The 22345-nt window shown below is 47.9% G+C and overlaps 1 protein-coding gene across 2 annotated transcripts in view; it reads left to right on the forward strand.

The window, feature by feature from the left end:
• Positions 1 to 22345, forward strand: part of CLASP1 (cytoplasmic linker associated protein 1) — a 1635412-nt gene that overhangs the window by 992108 nt on the left and 620959 nt on the right. For both annotated transcript variants that reach the window (XM_086957100.1, XM_086957101.1), the window contains one exon: positions 2162 to 2225. In XM_086957100.1, the coding sequence (XP_086813226.1) occupies positions 2162 to 2225 (64 nt within the window). The remainder of the gene's footprint in view (positions 1 to 2161; positions 2226 to 22345) is intronic.

The raw sequence follows: 22345 nt of genomic DNA on the forward strand, positions 1-22345 counted from the left end.
TGGTTCTCTTTGGTGGGCTAGCACCGGAGCGGTAATTGTATATATGTAAATATATATATATATATATATATATATATATATATATATATATATATATATATATATATATATTTATTGCTTCTCCGCTGCAAACAGGATACATCCAAGTACGGATACAGACCCAGGTTCGTGCTGTCAGATTATTTTATTCCTCCTTTTGTCGCCATTACGAGTATCGGCTAGTCCGAGCCTTGATCACATGACCGTGGCAAGATCGAAATGTGCGAAATTTAAACTGACCAGTGCATCTTTAATTGCTTGCATCACGTGACAATAAGGCATGAACATAGATAATTCACAATTTGTAAGCTACTGTCATTGAAACTATATATATGTATGCATTTCATTGAAGTTTGGTAACTGAAATTACTGTTTTCAATTGACTAGCATAAGATGTGATTATTTACATATATGAAGGCTCATCACCCTTTGTTTCATGTTCACTTTGGCTTGAATCAAATAACAATGTAGGTTAAATACCCTATAATTCTCTCCTATGTACAAGAAATCCTGCTAAACGTTGGGATCAATCCCTGCAAGTGAACAATATCTCATTGCTCATGCATTTCTGAATTTATTGTCCGTGCGTGATGTATAATAAAGTGCTGAGTGCAAATAAAGTGAAAAAGTGCTTGAAAACAAATACACATACAAAACTTTTGTGATAATGACAGTCTCATTTATACCAATTTTGTTATTTAAGAAGTAGCTCAAGTTAAATGTCATAATGAGGAATAACATTTATTACATTGTTAATAGGATAATAAGTATCTCTGGCCTCAAAGTATTATACCATTAGTGTGATTGAAGAATCTAACATCATGATAATTCGATAAATCGATGTGGTAATAGTTTTGTGCAAAATGATGCATGTATGCATAAATAGATGAATATATCAAATAAATATCAGTAAAACTAATAAATATTTGTCAATAAATAAATACATACAGCAATTACATTATGCGCAATTAAAACGCTCTAAAATTCCCATAGAATAAATAGATTACTAAAATCACTACTCAAGAGATAAAACATCGGCAGGACCCTAAATAGCGATCTATTAATAATATTTTTCTGTTATACCAACAATTAAGTTAAGCAGGTGTGCAAATCTTCTGTTATGTTAAGCGGAAGTTAAGCAACAAAGACCTCGCAAACAGTGGATCTTCACTGCTGATTTACTGGAACGGGCCACTCAACGTTTATGAATTCCAAAGTGCTTTATTCAGGTTCCATTAAATACGAAAGAATGTATAACAAGGCAACCGCCTTATGTCCATAAATATAGATATATCTATACTATAAAATGTTTTCATAAGTGATGTCCATTTACTTTCTTATTGCCAAGATTTGGCCACTTTTTACGCTCCTTCAGAATGACCAAATGATTTTGTGGATGGTGCGGTACATAAAGTGAATGGTAACAATGATTCAGCTCATCACATATATAAGCTGACATCTGTATTACATTATAGCTGCTCTATAAATGTATGAAGCTATAGCTTTGTGGCTCTGCCTGGGAATCATTTATGTGATGAAGTTGTGGAGTCGACATATGAATTAGTTTTATTAAAAATAACTACCTTTTAAAGGGAAGTCTTTTATTGTAGGTTCTCATTTTCTAAATTATAAAAGGCAGTGCAGATTTGTAGGTGGCCACCCCCAAATGTATCATATAAATAGACCTGCCATATATTTAGGATTTCTCTAATTCTATTTTCCACTGTAGGTCGTTCAACCCCTCCCCTGTTGGTGTACATTGTCCTGTAACCTGTAACTTTAGTAATGGCCAATTTGCAAACCCAACAGTCATTATTGACCAACAACCCTAAGCCATATTCTATACACAACTGTGAATGATGGTATTAAGAAAGACTCTGAGTTTGTGCTGAAATCTATTCTCACTCTTGTCCACACTACGTTCCATGCTTGCTTTATCCACAGTGTGCATGGCAGTCTGTTGCATATCTTTGTCACGCCCATCAAACAGGGCATCTTATCACACATAACGTATTTGCCTTTGTACAGAATGGGCCTTATTATTTAATTTCTGTTCACAACAATATGTTCCGTTATGTTTGTAATGGTTTTCACTAAGAAGTTTTTCTTTCATTTCTTCCAGTCGAGTTGAATTGAAAAGGCTTTGTGAAATTTTCACCCGGATGTTTGCCGACCCTCATAGCAAGGTTAGAGGAATAATAATTATAAAATTGTTTTGTGCACGGACTTCAGATTTTTGTTTTCAACTGTCTGATTCTCTGAATTTTCAAGTAGTTTCGCAAATACATTTCAGTCAGTTTTTACAGAATATCAATGCATAAGCTGGCTTAATTGTATTTGGTTTATTACATTTAATGAAGTGGTTCTGAGCGTGCTGGCTTTATATTGGAACGCAAAGGTGTAGAAATGATACACCCAAAAATCAAATCCATCAGTTCTGGATCAGTGAAATGTGGTCAAGTGTAGCATGATGACGAAACAAAGCTGCAAAATGTTGGCTTTTTTTATCCAATTGAGATGGCCTCCCTGGTCTTAAAGGAAAGTGCAGTGCTCAATACTACTGTTGACATTATGTAAATGTAAGTAGATGTATGGTGGAAAGGGCTTCTTCACCTTAGTAACCTTCTCAAAACTGTTCTAATTCTGAGTTATAGGGCTTTGCTGCAGGTTGGCTCCAAGAATGAATGCCCAGAGGCGATTGGAAGCCCTTCTATGGGGGGATCTCTTGCACATGTTGCATTAATGCCTCTCAATGATGACATGCAGATCATTGGGAAGATCCAGTGTTGGGAGACACCTGCACCCATCACTTTCTGCATTGGTGGAACAGACTTTTGCAGGACAGGCCTTTCTCAGCACCAATTCTGCAAGTCACCATTACCATTGACACCTCCTTCGCAGGCTGAGGGGCACATTCATACCATATGAAAATACAGGGGGTCTGGGCATCCCATCATCAGGGGAGGCCCGTCAACTCTCTTGAGCTACTAGTAATATGCTTCACTCTCAAGGCCTTCCTTCAAGTAAATCAAGGCAAAGTACTCCTGATAAAGATGTACAACATGATCTCTGTGTACCAGGTTGAGAAGCAGGGCAGCTCTTATCCCCCCCTCACTCCCCCCTCCTAGCAGTAGAGCAAGAAAGCTGGTCCAGGGCTCTCGACCTCCTCATGCATCTTTTGCGGAGTACTTTACTTTACACCCTCAAGTCATACTCCAGTACTTCCAGCACTAGGGCACCTCTCAGGTAGACTTGTAAGCCACTCTTAACACATGAGACGCCCAAACTTTATTTCCAGGTACCCCCATCCACACTTCATGGGCAATGCACTATGGATGAACTGGTTAGTGATCTTTGCCTATGATTTTCCGCCTCTCCCACTACTTCTGTAATTGGATCAGAAGATGCTTCACATATCTCTAATACTTACCCTGGTTGTCCCACATGGGCCAGGCAGCCTTGGTACTTAACATTCCTTGAGATGTCCATCACGCCCCATGAGAAACTCCACAATAGGCTGGACCTTCTCATTCACCCATGTCTAAAACAGACACCCAGACCCCAGCTGGCTCAATATAGCATTCTGGCACCTGGTTTTAGAGTTCGACCTCATGTTCATTCCACATGAATTAATGGATATCATACCAGAATCTCATAGACTTACCATGTACGCCTACTTTGCCACAAAATGATAAATTTAATACATTATTGCATCTACAATCAACTGAACCCTGTTAAACCCAGTGTCTAAGACATCATTTGTGATCATCTGTATCTGCAAAACTCAGGCCTTCCTTCACTTCTTTTCAACTGCATTCAGCCGCTATGGCCATGTAAACCAAAACAGGGAACATTCCTCCCTCTCTTGCATCCTGGTGATAAAGCCTTCATTTGAGGGCCTTCAGAGGGTCATCCCTCCCAGGTTCCCCATCCCTGATATGAAACTTACATAAGGTCCTTACAAGACTCATGGATCATCTCCTTGAGCCCTCACATTCTTACATCTTGTAGTTCCTTACCTGGAAAGTAGAATTACTTGTAGCCATAACATTTCTCACACATCTGTTGATTGCAGGCCCTCACACTCCTAGAAGCTTTCATTCGCCCTACAAGGACAGGGCCATCCTCAGAACCAACCCAGAGTTCCTCACCAAAGTGGTTCCCGTTTCCACCTCAGCCAGACTATAGAAATGCCAGTCTCTGGCCCCCAGCCAGATTCATTGGCAGAGAGAGGCCTCCATGGCCTAGATGTTAAATGCATTCTCATGTATTACATCAACAGCATGAAGCCCTTCTGATTATTTATTTGTAGCCTTTGTGAAACTTCACAAATGTTAGCTTATTTCTAAGGCTGGTTTTGCCATATGCATAGTCGATTGAATCCTAAATTGCCAAAGCTAAAAGAGACCTTCCTTTTACCTCCAGAGACACACTTTACTTGAAAGAAAGCAGCAACCATGGCCTTACTTCATAATATTCTGATAGCTGGCATATGTAAGGCAGCTACTAGGTCAACACCACACAATTTCACTAAGCACTATTGTGTGGACATCTTAGCACACCAGAAGGCTGTGGTTCGCCAGGTAGTCTTAAGGACTTATTTCAGACTTCTGCATCATCAAAACGTCAGACACACTTGTAGGGGGTACTACTTTACAGTCAATGCAGATCCTGTGTATCTACAGCAACATAAGCTCAGAACAGAACATTTTACCCTGTAAGCATGTGTTTGTGGTGTGTAATGCTGTTGATTAAGGCGTGCCCACCATCCTCCATGCAAGCTTTCGCCTGTACTTGCAGATCTCTATTTTTATTATTTAACTTACTTCCAAAATACACATGCCTCTCTATAGTGCATTCACTCCCCACTCCATTTATACTCACACTCGATTTGTGGAAAACAATCTAACATGGTGTCAGTGCTCATGCATATTGACTTCTAAGAGTGGAGTCGCAATGCATTTCTTGACTTGAAAGCTTTTCTTCTAAAAAAGAAAGAACAACTTGCAAATGCCCAAGGCTAACACTAGATTGGCGTATTTAGAGTAACGGGGTGTGTGTGTGGGTGGGTGTGTGTGTGTGTGTATGTGCATATGTCTATACATATTTGTATCTGTGTGTGTGTATATATATATATATATATATACATCTGTGTGTGTATGTATATATATATATATATATATATATATATATATGTGTGTGTATATATATATATATATATATATATATATATATATATATATACACACACACACACACACACACTATATAAATAAATATATATTTATAAACACACACATTTGCCAACTCTGCACCCTGGGATTCAATACAGCAGTTCTCATCCTTCAATATTGAATCTTTTATTGATTCACATGCTTGAATCTTCCCCGTCGTCATGGTGGGAGTCCCACGGTTTTTAAAACAAGCAATACCAAGCACATTAACAGTCATAGAGAAAGCAATCGACATTGTTAACCAATTCACTTTGTTTTAATAGAACCAAACTTCATCCACTCAGAGACAAGACCCTGAACCACTCTTCCCCTGCAGAGCCATGCTACCTCAGATTTCTAACCGTACATTGTGTGTAAGGGAGTCTGCCTAAGCTCTGCGCAGTTGTTTCAGATTATGTCAACTTTTGAACTTTGCCTTCTCTGAGAAAGGAAACATTGGCCTAACATAACTGAGGCACAGTTTTTTCCAGTTTTTCCATCATTTCTGAGGGATCTAAGAAAGGGCTTTTCAGGCCCTGCAAGTCTTGTGGGAAGCTAAGACTTTTCCCAGATCTTCACAAGGAGTGTTTACATCCTCATCACAAACCAAAGGATTGAAAACACTAAAGAACGGTTTCTGCTAAGACATTAAATGACAGGGAAGCCAGGCTACTCCTTTGGCTCTGAAAGAAGAAGTCTAGTTTAGAATCCGGTTCTGATGAGGAAGAGGGATGGAGTCGCTCTCCAACAGAGTGTAAGTGTAAAAATGAGGGCTCTACCTCATGTGACAATGACCCAAAAAGACTTAAAGGTACCAGTAAAAACTCTCAGTTTCTCTCAGAAAGGTCCATCCTGTTCATCTTCTTCTGTGCCTGTCACTCCTTGAAAGGAGTCCTCGTCGACTGAAATTCAATCGTCGACAGCTGCTGGTTGACGAGAACTTTGTCTACAATATGCTTTCTGTCGAATCCAGTCTACGGTGATGACAATGACCCCAACAGCATCGTCAATGATTAGGTTATGGACGAGCTCGATGACCATCACCTCATCGACATCATCAACGGCTGTTCCGTCGACGGGAGCTTTTAAGTCTCTGGCATCAAGACCTACATCCGTGTCCATGACAGTTCTTAAAAAGCTTACCTCTTCTTCGTCATCGGCACGGTCGACGGGGCAGAAAAAGACTGCTCTTCTTTCCCCAGAGGGGTTTCAGTGACACGACGACCTGACCAGTCATCACTAAATAAGGTCTACCCATTGCCTCCAGCTCATCTCCTTGACATGAAGAGATCCGGTGAGGAAGGACTTTTCGATACTGAAAAGTCCTTCAGCGCCTTATCACGCTGTGCCATGCCCTTGACAATTAAGGGTAAAATGTCAAGATACAGATGAGGATGAAGACTTTGCTAGAGACACTTCACCTACTTAGCAGGGGATTATCCTTATGCAGTGAGCCAACAGTCTGCGTCTCATCATAATGACTCTTTCCAAAAGCACTACTCTTACGAAGAACACCCAGGGTAAAGAGGGTGACACCATATCAGTGCCCATTTCCTTCTTCACAGACTTGTCAAATACTTGATTATTACTATAAATGTTATCCAGTATTGGGGTATCTTTCATAAATTCACATGCCTGAATCAGTCCCCGTCGTCGTAGTGGGAGTCCCACGGTGTAAATGTAAATGTAAATGTATTTGAGCTTATATAGCGCACAGCTACCCACAAAGGGTTTCCCGGCGCTTGCTTAGGGAACCCGTCCTGGTATTCCCCTGTGAGATAACCCCGGCAGGGTATCCACAAGGTGAAAGCCAGGCATCCCGCCGCGAGGGGCCGTTGTGGAGATTAAGCAAGCTATTGCCCAGAGTCGCAGAGTGTGAACCCGTGAGTTGAGAAGGCAGTGGAGCGAGAATTATCGAGTCCGTGGAATTTTTGAGCCCAAGACCCGCCGAGGCGGGGAATTGAACCCTGGTCCAGGGCCGATCTCAGCTTCCAGGTCTGCCGCCTCTAACCCCTGAGCCACACTTCTAAAACTAAAAGTTGTAATGGAAGGGTCCTAGGGCATGTGTAAAAACATAGGCGGATATGTATGAGGTATAAATGTGCCTCAATATCCCTAGAAAAAGTGTAGGTCAACTAGTTTCAGCCTTCTACGATAGTCGTGAGGCTTTCTTCAGGACCATGGGTGGTGTAGGTGGCCCAAAAATGTAGGAGGCAACTGAGGTGTATTTATCAGCGCACACCCTAAAGTGCGCTGTGAGTGTGGTGGATCAGATTACTTACAGATCCGACGAGAAAAGTATCTGAAAAGAAAACAGTGAAATCCAACAGATCTATTCACATCATAGATAACTAACATGCATGAGCGAATTACACTGGGAGGAAGACGCGAATCCTAGGGATATTGAGGCACATTTATACCTCACACATATCCCGCCTATGTTTTTACTCATGCCCTAGCACCCTTCCATTAAAACTTTTACAAGGGTATTTCCATAGGCATTTTTAGCATTTAATCTCACTTCACATAGCACCTCACTTCACACAAAAAAACCTGCTCCGCTGTAAACAGGCGTCGAAGCACAGCTGGGTTGCATTCGGCAATCCAGCTGGACACCGATGATGAAGCATGCCACCTACTAGGTAGGTGGGTGAGGGGTTTCATAAGACAACGACCTGTTGTCAGCGTTCCTCTATTACGTGACAGGTGAACAACCTTGATCTCCACCTGCTAAAGGACTTGTCCATGTTTGTTTTCTATACATTTCTGGGGAAAGGGACAAGTACTAAGGTTAGTTTCTCACTCTCTTGTTGTTACATATTGGGCAGATACGTTCGACAAATGCGGTCCGATATGGGGATTATGAAATACCTTATTCCGGAAGAGAACAAAGACGAGTTCATTAAAATCCTTGCGGAAGGAGAAAGATTAGCGTCAGAAATAATAGACATTTCAATGGACATTGCCACTACCAGCTGCCGGCAGTTTGCGGGTGCTGCCGTTCTAAGGAGAAAGGGGTGGCTAAGAGCAACAAGTTTCCGACCAGAAGTGCAGTCCAAAATTTTGGATATGACTAAGCAGTCCGGAAACCGACTCTGCACGATAATACTCTACAGCAGTGGTTCCCAAACTTTTGACTCCTGAGGACCACCATTGAGTCACCACGGGAAGCCGAGGACCCCCAAGCAATTTGTATGACTTAAATTTCAAATATTAAAACAGTAATTCGAAAAAAATACACACGTGTGCACACAAAACAAATACTCAAAGTACTTAAGCGCAGATTTACAAGTGACGCATCCATGCATTTCAGCAGGGATGAGTCACTTATTGTGCACCATGCCTCCGCCACCATTGATGCGCCGCATTTACAATGCTGCGCCTCATGGGGCAAAAAAGCACAGATGTATGAGGCATCTGTGCCGTAAAGGTGACGCATTGCTGGAGTTGCGCCGCAAGCTCAACACAGAACCAGTAATGCTCCGGGGGCCCTATCTTGTTAATGCTGCGTCAATCCTTACGCCTGCTTCAAGCAGGCGCAGGGTTTTGACGCAGCATGGGCCACAAAGTGGCTGAGTGAAATCTTGTAGATTTCACTCAGCCACTTTTAGGAGGCGTTCCTGCGCCGGAACGCCTCCTTCTGGCGCAGGGCTTTACAACGTGGCACATATCCCAGATGCGTCATGTTGTAAATACCCTGCAACATGACGCGTTTTTTGCGCCGCCGCTGCATCACGAAAGTGACACAACAACGGCGTAAAAGAGGCGCAAGAGGCTTGTAAATCTGCCCCTAAGGATTTTGGGGCCAGATGTACGACCATTTCATTTAGCGGCTCGCAATTGGCGACACATTGCGAGTGGCACATTGCGAGTCGCTAAAATGAAATGTACAACAGTGTGTTTAACACTGTTTCGGATTCCCAATGGGGTCGCAAATTGCGAGGTTCATTAATATTAATGAGCCTCTTGCAATTTGCGAGCCTATTGGGAATGCCAGCCCTCCTAGGTATGGTGGCCTGCTGGGCTCTGCAGGCCACCATGTCTGGGACTGATTTTAAATAAAGCAGTTTAAAAAAAAAATGCAGCCCATTTACCGTGCATTTAAAAAAAAAAAAAAATGAAACGTTTTCGTTTCATTTTCTAAGGGCATGCGGAGGTCCCTGGGACCACTGCCTGCCCTTAAAAAATAATTTTGCATGCATTTGCAAAGGGGAAGGGGTCCCCTGGGGACCCCTTCCCATTTGCGAATGCATTTCCATCTACTTGAAGTAGGTGGTAATAGTGAGTGTTTTGCGACGCAAAACATTTGTACATGGTTTAAGACTCGCTATTTGGATGGGAATGCCCCTTCTAAATAGCAAGTTGCAAAACCTATTTACCGAGTCGCAAACAAATTGCGACTACGCGAAATAGGCAATGTACATGACCCAATACGTTTTTGCATGTGAAAGCGGGTTCACAAACCCGTTCGCGCATATAAAAACGGATCGTACATCTGGCCCTTAGTATTTTATATTGAATAATAGCCCCTCTCTCACATGTATTTCATTTGTTTTATAGCATCTCTCAAACCATTGTAGGATGTCAGAGCACTTCACATCACACACATATAGAGATACTGAATCATACATGTAAATCAGTGTGTATATAAAATGTTTAAAGAGTGCTTGGTCTGGAAAAGCACAAACTCAGGATTCAGAACTAAACACAGTGGCTAGCACTGACTTTAACATTAAAAATGTATTTCCACCCAAATAAATCTTTTTAGCAGCTACAGGATAATGAATAACTGTGAAAAAACAAAAGTTACTAACTGGTACCATGCAGTTTGCAAGCAGCTCTTTGATGACAGTTTATAGGTCCCTCTGCTACATTACGATTGTCACTTATGAAGTGCACAGTAACATAAGAATCTGTGTCAAAAGCAGTAACCACGAACCTATGCACATAAAATGCTGCTTTTTAAAATGCATGTTACACGTTCTTTGCAGTAGGCAAATTAACCCTCAGTGCTACATTAGTTAAGTCAAAGCTGCCACTAAACAAAACTCTCCTTACGCTCCAGCAGGTACATTAATCACTGGCTTTATCTTGACAATGTTATTGTTGCTAGAAAGCTGCTAATTATACAATAAACTTTTCTGTGCTTTTAAAACTGTTGCCTGCGGACCCCCTGGGAATGTGTCACGGACCCCTGGGGGTCCGCGGACCACAGTTTGGGAAACACTGCTCTACAGGATGAAAATCAGCTGACCTGGTTTAAACCGAGTGTCACTGATTTTCAGAGTTGTTGCGCCTTTTGGCCACTTGATGGAGCCAAAGCATTAGAAACCATTGGCCTGCCTTTGGTGGCCTGACGCGGAGGTGTCAGGAGAGCCGAAGTGTGAATGGCCCGAGGGCCAGAGCAACACCAGGCCCCCTGCCTGGCCACATGGGGGGAGAGGAGCTGTTGTTGTGTGCCGTCTGTCTTACTGCAGCCGCACCCGAGTACTTCACAGGTCTTTAAAAAGACCATTTACTTAACAAGGCTACCTTTGAAAATCGCTTGGGGAAGCACAGGCTAATTTTTGTAGGCGCTGCGTCGTGATTAGATGGCCAGTGGTAGGTTTAGGGTAGCTGAATTGTAATCCTGGCTCCTCGACAATGTGTGATCCTGGCCTTTGCCTCGTCCTTATGCACTGAAACAATAGACGCCTAGGAGCACGCATGCACTCGAAATCATAAGGCAGAGAAGGGCTGTACAAGTGATGTCCAAAAAAGTTATTAATACAGCGTACCTGTCTGCGGAGATGTGGGCTCTCCTTGCTGTCCCAGCAGAGAGGCCTCCTCCTGCCCCATACCGTCCGCCATGGCCCTGCCCATCAGTACAATCATTGAGGGGCGGCTTCGGGGAGATTTGGACCCTCAGGGCAGAATTGCAGCACTGGGCATCTCTCACTGCTTCCAGCACTGCCTTCGTTACGTGCATCTCTGCCCCCCCCTCCCACCAGGGACTGCGCTCAAAACACGGCGAGCAGCTGCGCTGGTCTAGGGGTGTCCAGTTGTTGATGGATTCACACCAGGAACGCACGCAAGTGAGAGATGTCAGAGAGCGCACAGAGGCCGGGTCTGGGAGTCAAATATTCATTCACCGCCGCAAGGGTAATGGTGAAAAGTGCATTAATGTGCTCTCTTTCCTCCCACCCCGAAACCAAACTTCTAAAATATGTACGAATTTGAGTGGTATTTAAAATAACATTTTAATGTGTTTTTAGACTGCCAACTCTTCCTTGGATAACTGGTCTCATTAAAAAAGTTCAACGCTTTTTCAATGGCTTTCTTCATACAATTTGGGACGACCAGTTAAACCATTGCATTTCAGAGGAAGTGCTCTTCCCGCTCATTTGGAATGCAGTTTGCTTGACAAGGTCTTGAGCAAGGGTTGTTCCTTTTCTAGTAGTTAACAAAAGCCTAAGACAAAAACTTTTTATGGCGCCCCCAGCCACTGGGTTGCACCAAATAAACACAATGGGGGGCAGGCAGTTCTTAACAAGGGGCTTTATGTCCACTGAGTGTTCCAAGAGCTGTGGCGAGACAGGAGGCTCACAAATCGGCGCTTAGCAAGAGGGCAAGGCCGAGTGAGCCCCAACCACGCCACTCTGTCTGACCCACCTCCCCAGTCTCAGTGAGCGTAACAGGAAAATGGCATTCAGTTAAGAGTTGCGGACTCGTGATTAAATCGGAGAACAAAACGACCTTGTGTGTGAAATGTGTCTCCAGATTTCGATTTGCGACAGAGTGATTAGAACAGCCCCTTGCCCGGCCAGAAAGTAGCACCTGGGTGTTTATTACGAATGTATTTATGTTTAACAGGGCTTACAACCCTCTCCCCACTTGTGCCAATAAACAGCAGCGTGTCTACCTTTTGTCCCAGCCACCCGTTATGCATGCACACATGCCATGTGTATGTTCATACTTGTGCCACCTGCTTTCGGCGTTCAGGCAGTAAATGTAGACAGAACACATCTCCTAGGCGTCACATTCAAGACTTTTATGTTAAAAACGCATTTGAAGTTTATCTCAGTCTTAATTTTTGCAATATATATATATATATATATATATATATATATATATATATATTACCTACTGGCAGTCGCCAGTAGGTAGTTCTAGTTAGGATCTACTTTCCATAGGAAATCCGCAACATTCTATTGGGAATACCTTTGGCGCGGGTGGACGAATCTTCGCGAATTTCTCCAAGAAAATGGCCCGCCCTGCTCCGCTCCTTCCCTGAAAGTTTGGGGGGGGATTCGTCAAGTGGGGGCCGAGATAAAAGGGGGGTCCCAAAACGTGTTTTCCCCATGTTAATTTCCATAGGGCGGTCAGTTTCACTTTTAGCCCGAACGGCTGAATGGATTTCCGCCAAACTTGGCAAGATTGTGGGGACTGGTAGCCCGATGTGCCTTTGCTATGTTTCAAGATATGTGCTTCAGTGGATTTTGAGTAATTTAGGTTAAAAAAAAATATATATATCTATGGCAGCGCCCCGGTACGCGCACCGGGGAGCGCACCGGGCGCGCCACGCGACTTGTGCGCAGAAAGCTGATTGGTTCTTGGGTGTCTGTAAACATTCGAAACAGTCCGGAGCGGCCGCCATCTTGTGTCTCGGTAGGATCAAGACACAAGAGGTGGCCTAAACAAAGGGGGAAATGACCATAAGGGGGCAGGGTAGACCCACCCTGATCCCCTAGGTTTGATGTGGGGGCTATAAAAGGGCCTTGCGGGGCAAAAAAAACCAATTATTTTTTAGGTCTCGCCTGTCGATGCGCATGCGCATCGAGCTTGCGAGACTATGGGGGCTTATCCACTCTTTAACCAACTTGCAAGGAATCGTGGCGATTCCTTGCAGTGCACGAGAAATTTAAGCTCAATGCGCATGCGCATTGAGCTTAAAAGCGCGTGCACATGCCCCCAGCCGCCTGCCTTGCCTACTCTCTCTCTCACTGCCTCCCCCAGCTCCGCCCCCTCACTTCTTGATTGCACGGCCGCTAGGCCGTGCCTCCCCTACTCTCCTCCCCCCTCCTCCTCCTACTCTCCTCCCCTGCCTGCCGTGTCGCACCTCTCCCCTCTCCCCTCTCCGCCCCCTCCCCTGCCCGCCGTGTTACGGTCTTTGCAACTCCCCAGCCATATGTTAAAACCGTCAGGTCAGGCCGCCAGTGTTGCTATAGTTCCATTTACCCCGCCTACAAAAAGCCCAGCATGAGGCCTTCCTCCTTACCCTTCATTACCTATGCCGCCCATAGCATAAATATCCATTGGTTGACCACCTCCCACTCATCAAAGCCATCCCTGCCATACCGCCGTCTTTGTGAGGAGCATCAAGATATCATTTATTTATTATTAGGCGTGTTATTGAGTTGTAGTTCCCGTTCCCAAGCTATAAAGCTGTGGTACGAGAGCACACCAGAGATCAATGAAACACCTACTTTAAAGATGAAAGTTACAATCCTTGTCCGTCTTCTATCTTCACTGCTGCCTCCTCCTCTGTTGGTCTGCGTCATCAGTGATCCGGGCGCAGAGGCCTCCACCTCCCACTCCGAGATCCGGGCGCTTATGTGACGGGCGTCACTTGCAGGGTGAGTGTTGAGGCTTTATTTGTAAACCTGACCCGTTCCTCCGATGTCCCTTTGTTGCCCTTTTCTTTTAGTTGCTGTGCAAACGATTACGACAAAAGTAACCAAAAGGAATGCGAGGCAGCCCACACTGGCAGGCTGCAAACATCGCGCTGTAATTGTGTTTACATGTTTAAAATGGTGGGGTGTTTGCGCCCTTGAGAGTGAACTGTTTCTTCTTTCACGCATCCCATTTCTTATTCGGCAGACTGTGCCCCCCCTCTACCCCAAAGAGCGTTCCTAATGTAGCCACTGTGACATACTTCGCAGTCAATTCCAGTTTTCCTGCAGAAGGATAAATACTGCAGTAAAATCAGCAGCAAAGTATCCTAATTTGATGTGATGTTCTGGAGCAGGTTTGTGAAGGTCTGTCCCTCATGGGCGGATCTGTGTAGATTTTCACTATATCAACATAAAGTATCCATACATTAAATCTATATATTGCTGTGCTTCTCTCCCCTGCTGCACTCTCCTGCTCTCTAGAGATGTGGCCTAACGACCAGAGCTGCCATCTATGTCACGTAAATACAAAACATGTTGCATTCCAAATGCTATAGGTGTCACATTCGCAAAACTTATAACTATTGGCATTGTAAATGACAAAGCTATCAATTTAGCTATTTTAAAAACCAACAAATAAATAAAATATTTGTCATTTACAAGACCAATAGCTCCAACTTTTCTAATGCGAGACCTATTGCATTTCCAATGCTTGTTTTTCGATTGTCGCGGAGGGAGCGCCCGGTACGCGCACCGGGGAGCGCACCGGGAAGCACACCGGGAAGCGCACAAAAGAGAAAAAAGAATGCCAGAGTGTAACATTTTTGGCAATATTTTATAAATGGGAGTTAGTTCTGAAAATAACTTTTTTTTATTCTTTTTGTTGTTTTATGTTTTTTTTATTATTTTTCAGAACATTTTTTTTTTTATTTTTTGAACAATTTTATATATTTTTTTTTTTAAGGGAACAAACAAAAAACAGGGAATTGGAAATGGCTCAACAGGAGCAAAAAAAAAAGAAAATAATTACTGCTTCCTTTTCTTGCTGCATTGGTGGTTGTCTACAGCATTATTTATCTGAAAGAGACACGTTAGTGATAGATTCCTTACCTTAGAATATCCCCAGGCGTCAGACTGGATCCGGAAAGTTTTGCGTAGCAGTACCCTTGCACGTCGGTAGGCGTCGTCTGCGGCTCCGCGTCCGTCGTCGGCGTCGGGGGCGCCGTGATGACGTCGTCGGAGTACTTAGACGCCGCCTCCGCGTGCTGACGTCAGTTCTTCTTTTTTCCGCGCCAGCCAGCGCAGATCTGGAAAGAGCAGTTCCCTAGTCACTTTTTGACTAAACTTTTGTGATCTTTTTTGATCCACTTCGAAGTCTTTACGACTCCGACGGTGCCGTTAGGGATGCCCGGATTCAAGCATTGCGACGAGTGCGACCGTACCATGTCGGTCACGGATCCCCACCGCCTGTGCCTGATGTGTTTGGGCGTCGACCATGACGACGAGGCCTGCTCCGACTGTCGGGCCCTTTCGAGGAAGGCCAGGCGGGAGCGGTCCCGCAGGCGACTCGAAATCCGCCAGTCGGCCCTGCGCCGTGTGAGGTCCCGGTCCCGGTCCCACGGGAGGTCTAGGGACCGGTCGCGGGGACGGAGCCGTCACAGCTCCGGGAGTCGGCGCCACTCCTCCGGGTCCAAGTCATCAGGTAAGAAGCACAAGAAGTCGAAGAGACATCATCGCTCTTCCGACTCCCCCAGACGCTCGCGCGATGCGGCCGGGGGTTCGGGTGACACCGCCCACGCGGCTCCTCGGGAGTCGCGGGTGCCGCGTCCAGCCCCGTCCAGCCCCATACCCCCCGGTCCCTGGGCTGAACGCGACGCCGGAGGAGATCGAGCGTTTCCTCATGGCCATGAGGTCCCTTTCTCCTCCAACGGGTTCCGCGGCACCTTCGGGCCCAGTGAACCCGTCTGGGGGCCCTAGTGGGTCGGGGGCTACGACCCAGACGCCGTCGGGTGCTTCGGCCTCGACGCCGCCGGCGCCTTCGGGCCCGGCGCCGCAGGGCCCCACGATCCCGACACCGCCGGTGCCCTCGGGCCCGGCGCCGCAGGGTACAGCGGCCCCGGCGTCGTCGGTGCCTTCGGGCCTGGCGCCGCAGGGTGCCGCTGGACCCTCCACGGGCGATGGACCGTCCCCGGTGGACCTTACGACCCCCCCCGGGGTCGGTCCGTGAGGTGTCCCCTCCGGCGTCGTCCTTGGGCGGCGCCGGCCCCGATGCCTCCTCTCAAACGGTTCCGACGTCGGGACGACGCCTATCGGCGACGCTCTCGACGCCGTTCGGAGATTTTCATTTCTATGAACCGTCCTCATTCACTTATGACCCTGAATCTCAGGAGATGGGGGAAGAGGAGAATTGGGAGGGGTCTGAGGACCCTCTGACAAGGGAATGTCAGTCTAACATGGACTGGACAGGAGACTTTGGGGAGGCCAGTGGCCTGGACACCTCTCCAGACGCTGGATTCGTCTCTCCTCCTACCGTGGCTTCGGAGGAGGGCGCTACATATACTGTGGTGTTGATGAGGGCTGCTAAGGCCTTGGGCCTTGAGCTCCCCGTCGCGGCCGTGAGGACTAACCTCCTCACTGAGGTCCTTAAGCCGCAGTCATGCTCCATGGAGCCTCTGCTGCCGTTTAATGAGGCCTTGACGGACGTTCTTTTGGGCACTTGGTCCAGGCCCGCTACAGGTTCGCCTGTAGATAGGAACGTGGCCAGACGCCACCGCCCGGCCCCAGGCGACCCATGTTTCCTGTCCACCCACCCCACCCCCGAGAGTCTGGTTATCCAGGCCTCTAACTCCCAGACCGCCTTCCCGACGGCTCCCCCCGATCGGGAATCCAAGAGGTACGAGGCCTATGGCAAAAAGGTGTTCTCGTCCCTTAGCTTGGGACTGCGGTCTTCCAACACCGCATGCCTCTTGGGCCGTTACACCCACTCTCTGTGGGAAACGGTGGCGGAAGTGCTGCCAGAGTGTCCGTTGGAGGTACGGGCCAAACTCGGCCAAGCCCTACTGGAAGGCCGGGACGCAGCGAAGTATTCAATCAGGTGCGGACTGGATACTACTGACTCGCTGGGCAGAGCGATGGCTACGACGGTGGCGATACGACGCCGCGCCTGGCTAAGATCCGCCAACTTCTCGGCAGACGTCCAAAATACACTCATGGACATGCCTTTCGATGGGCGTCGCCTCTTTGGCGACAAGGCAGACCACGCGCTTGAGCGCTTTAAGGACTCCAGGGCTACGGCCAAGTCCTTGGGCCTCTCGGCCCGTGCCAGGAAATGGGTGCCTTTCGCTCCTTTCGTGGCCAAGGAAGGGGCGCCCCCACACGTGCCGCCAGCCACTCGCCGCAGACTGTCGTCCAGCGCGGCGGCGGCTGTGGAAACCGCCGTGGAGGTGGTCGGGGAAACAAGCGGAGCCAGTCCACACCTGCCCCCGCAGCATCCGCCTCTAAACCCTCCTAGTCCGTGCTTTTCGGCCCATGTGACGCCAGTGGGAGGCAGGGTTCGCCATCACCACTCTCACTGGCGCACAGTCACTTCGGACAGGTGGGTGCTGCAGATCGTCAGAAGGGGCTACTCCCTCCCCTTCGAGACGACCCCTCAAGCCATGCCACCACAACACCACCGCGTATCGGGGGAATCACTTGCGGCTCCTGCAGGAGGACGTGTCGGCCCTCTTGGCCAAGGGGGCCATCGAGCGCGTTCCTGGGCCAGAAGTAGGACGTGGTTGCTACTCCCACTACTTCCTGGTACCCAAGAAGGGCAAAGGGGGCCTACGCCCTATCTTGGATCTGAGGAACGTCAACGGCTTTCTCCGGAAGGAGAAGTTCAAAATGCTGACACTAGCTCAGGTCTTGGCTGCCCTAAACCCAGGAGACTGGATGGTAGCGTTGGACTTGCAGGACGCATACTTCCACATCCCCGTCCTGCCGGCCCACCGGCGTTACCCGCGGTTCACGGTAGGCCTCGAGCACTTTCAGTTTACCGTGCTCCCCTTCGGCCTTACCAGCGCCCCACGGGTGTTCACGAAGGTGATGGCGGTGGTCGCAGCTCACCTGCGCAGGTTAGGGGTTTCAGTCTTCCCCTACCTAGACGACTGGTTGTTGAAGGCGGGCTCGCCCCAGGCAGTCGTCAACCACCTCCAGACTACGGCGGATCTCCTGCACCGGCTGGGATTTTCCATCAATGTGCCGAAGTCACACCTGTGCCCCTCTCAGAAGCTCCTTTTCATCGGAGCGGTTCTCGACTCGGCGCAGTTTCGGGTTTACCCGCCCGAACAGCGGGTTCGGGATATACAGGCCCTGATTCCGATCTTCGGGCCGTTATCCCGGGTTTCGGTCAGGTTGACGCTGCGGCTTCTGGGGCTGATGGCCTCCTGCATCCTTCTGGTGCATCACGCACGGTGGCAGATGCGGGCTCTGCAGTGGGACCTGAAGTTTCAGTGGGCCCAGCACCGGGGCAACCTGTCCGACCATGTCCTGATCTCGGAGGGCACTGCGAGACAGCTGCAGTGGTGGCTCACGGACCGCGATTGGGTCAACGGCAGATCCCTCTCCCTTCCCCAACGGAGCACGTGGTTGTGACGGACGCGTCCCTCCAGGGCTGGGGAGGCCACTTGGGAGAGGCGGAGATCAGAGGACTCTGGTCTCCGGCGGAGTCACGGCTCCATATCAATCTGTTGGAGCTGCGGGCGATTCGTCTGGCACTGAAAGCATTCCTCCCGTCTGTCCAAGGGAGTGCAGTGCAGGTGTTCACGGACAACACCACCGCCATGTGGTACTGCAACAAACAGGGCGGGGTGGGGTCGTGGACCCTATGCCAGGAGGCTCTGCGCCTCTGGCAATGGCTGGAACATCAGGGCGTGACTCTGGTGGTTCAACACCTGGCAGGTTCTCTGAACGCCAGGGCGGACAAACTCAGCCGTCGGTGCTCGATGGATCACGAATGGCGTCTGAACTCGGACGTGGCGCAAGGCCTCTTTCTGCGATGGGGAGAGCCTTGGTTAGATCTGTTCGCCACCGAAGAGAACGCGCAATGTCATCAGTTCTGTGCCTTGGAATTTCCAAGGCGGCACTCGCTCGGAGACGCTTTTCGTCGCGAGTGGAGCTGCGGTCTGTTGTACGCCTTTCCGCCTATACCTCTTCTGCCCAGAGTGCTGAAGAAGATCAAGCGCGACCGGGCACAAGTCATCCTTGTGGCTCCGGACTGGGCACGAAGGTACTGGTATCCCGAGCTACTCAGTATGTCAGTCGATCCTCCGGTTCGTCTGCCTCGTCAGGAGGACCTTCTGTCGCAGCAGCAGGGGACGGTCCTCCACCCGAACCTGTCCAGTCTCCACCTCCATGCATGGAGATTGAGCGGCGACAGTTGAGGCCATTTGACTTGCCTCCTGAAGTTTGCAACATCATTCTGGCAGCCAGGCGTCCCTCCACAAAGAAGGTATACGCCTGCAGGTGGAACAGATTTGTGGCATGGTGCACAGCAAAGGCTGTGGATCCCCTCAATGCCCCTCTCTCTGAGGTTCTTCTCTTCCTTCTTTCTCTTGCCCAGCAGGGCTCTGCTCTGGGCACTATCAAGGGCTATCTTTCGGCTCTTTCAGCCTTTCTGAGGCTGCCTGACCAACCTTCTTTGTTCAAGTCCCCTATCGTAAATCGATTCCTGAAGGGCATCACTCATACTTTTCCTCCTGTTCCCTTCGTGATGCCTCAGTGGGACTTGAACCTGGTTCTCACATTTCTGATGTGCGCTCCCTTTGAGCCACTTCACAACTGTCCTCTTCGCCTTCTTTCTTTGAAGACTGCCTTCCTGGTAGCCATCACCTCTGCCAGGAGAGTGAGTGAGCTCCAGGCTCTTTCTTGTAAGCCTCCTTTCCTTTCAGTCCATCCGGACAAGGTTGTTTTGAGGACTAGGCCCTCCTTCTTGCCTAAGGTGGTCACGGCCTTCCACATTGGGCAGTCCATCACATTGCCCACCTTCTCTCCGCCTCCGCACCCCTCGAGAGAGGAGGAGAGGCTCCACCGTCTGGACCCAAAACGTGTGCTCTCGTTCTATCTGGATCGCACACGCCAGTTCCGGATGGATGATCAACTCTTTGTTGGGTACGCGGGCGCTAAGAAAGGGAAAGTGGTGCACAAGAGGACCATCTCTCGATGGATTATCATGTGCATCCAGGCGTGTTACTCCTTGGCTAAGAAGGAACCCCCTGTTGGGCTGAGGGCTCATTCCACTCGAGCCACGGCCACTACAACTGCCTTGGGCCGAGGTGTGCCCTTGCAGGACATTTGCCAGGCAGCTACGTGGGCCTCGTTGCACACGTTTGCTAGGCACTACTGCCTGGACAGTCAAGTCCGGAGGGACGGCTACTTTTTCCGTTCTCCAGGACTTTCTGGTGTAAATATTGGTTCGCAGACCCACCACCACGGGGATGGTATTGCTGGGGTATCTATTCTAAGGTAAGGAATCCATCACTAACGTGTCTCTTTCAGATGCACAAGTTACTACTTGTGTAACGATATATCTGTAAGAGATATTAGTTAGTGATAGATTCCTTACCGACCCACCCATCCTCCCCGTTCTGCGAACCGATATCTAGGGTTAAGGTCATCCCCTTTCAGGGCCCTAGTTTCTTGGCACCAGTGTCGGTTTTTGTCATGGCTCTGCGCTTCTGGCGCGGAAAAGCTGTGGCTTAGAACAGACGACAGCACGCGGAGGCGGCGTCTAAGTACTCCGACGACGTCATCACGACGCCCACGACGCCGACGACGGACGCGGAGCCGCAGACGACGCCTACCGACGCGCAAGGGTACTGCTACGCAAAACTTTCCGGATCCAGTCTGACGCCTGGGGATATTCTAAGGTAAGGAATCTATCACTAACTAATGTCTCTTACAGATATATCGTTACACAAGTAGTAACTTGTGCATTAAGGTGACACTAAGTTCACCATAACATAATGTTTTGCCACAGAAAATGCAAACAAATTTGAGGTTGCCAAATTTTGGCTGAATATTTGGCACCATTTGGCGTTCTTCAGGACCAGAAAGTGAGGGTACAGTAGAGGAAGTGCTGGCCACAGGGGGTGGGTTGTTTCGAAGTTCCTGGACTTCAGCCTGGGCTAAATTATTGGGATGCCACCTCTCCATGTGGCGGATCATGGTAAAATTACCAAAAGAATATTTCTTTGTGGGATTGCCCCTGGAGAGAACTTTGTCACAAATAAGACAGGTGACTTTGGGGGCGTTCACCTTTTTCTGGTCATCAGGAAAAGAAAAGAATTGCCAAATAAAGTGCACTTTAACGTGCCTTTGTCTTGGTTCTTCAGGCAGGAAGCGCCTTGGTTGTTGATCCTCCTCCTCTTCTTCCTCCTCTTCTTCTTGTCCTCCAAGAAACTGTGGTGGTGGACCTTCTTTTCTTGGTGGTGGGGGTGGTGGTGGGGGTGCACCAGCTGCAGCAACAAGTGATGCCATTGTTTGCTCAAAAATAGCTCTTGCTCTCTCAATGAAGAAAGTAAGAATGAGGAAAAAAGGAGGGGGCTTTCATTATTTGGAGAAAAAAAATGATGAGAACCAATGAAAAGTGTTATTTTCAAGTCACATGACCCGATGCGCTTACGTTACGCGCTCCGGCGCGCTTACGTTACGCGCTCCGGGCCGCGCCGCGGAGCGCTTCCGGGTGCGTTTACGCAGCGCGTCATAAGACACATCGCGCGGCTACGCAATACGTCACGCTTACGCGACGCGTCACGATGTTGTTTTCGATCGCGACATTGGCGCTAACGGGACGCTTCCCGGTTCGCGCCCCGGGGCGCTTCAAAATACTACGCTTTCCGGGGCGCTCACCAGGGCGCGCACCGGGAGCGCTCCAGAGCAAAAAAAAAACCCAAAAAAAACAATATATAAAAAAAATAAAATTAAAATTGTAAGGACTGGTAGCCCGATGTGCCTTTGCTTTGTCTCAAGATATATGCTCCAGTTGTTTTTAAGAAAATTTACTTTAAAAAAATATATATTGGGCTATATATATGTTAGAGCCCAAATGTAGCCCAAATGTAGCCCAATGTAGCCCTATGTAGCCCAAAGATGGCCACCAGAGACAAAAAAATACAAATGTAGCCCAAATATCAGCCAGATGTAGCGCAACTATAGCACAATGACAGTATGTACCAGAGTGTTCTAAAGAACAACTAGAGCGCTAACAGTCTTACTTATAAAGTGAGACTTATAGTTAGGAATTAGCATTAAAGAAACCTTTGAAATTCACTGAAAAAACCATAGGTTTCACACCAGTTATAGTTAGCGGGAAATTTTACTGACATAAAACCAATGAAATTCCACGTTATAGGTAGTTGGACTCTCTATAACTTGCGCGCCTGCATTGCACTGCTGATGACGTCA

This window comes from Lissotriton vulgaris, chromosome 2_1, assembly GCF_964263255.1.
Source record: "Lissotriton vulgaris chromosome 2_1, aLisVul1.2, whole genome shotgun sequence".
In the NCBI taxonomy this organism is placed as follows: domain Eukaryota; kingdom Metazoa; phylum Chordata; class Amphibia; order Caudata; family Salamandridae; genus Lissotriton; species Lissotriton vulgaris.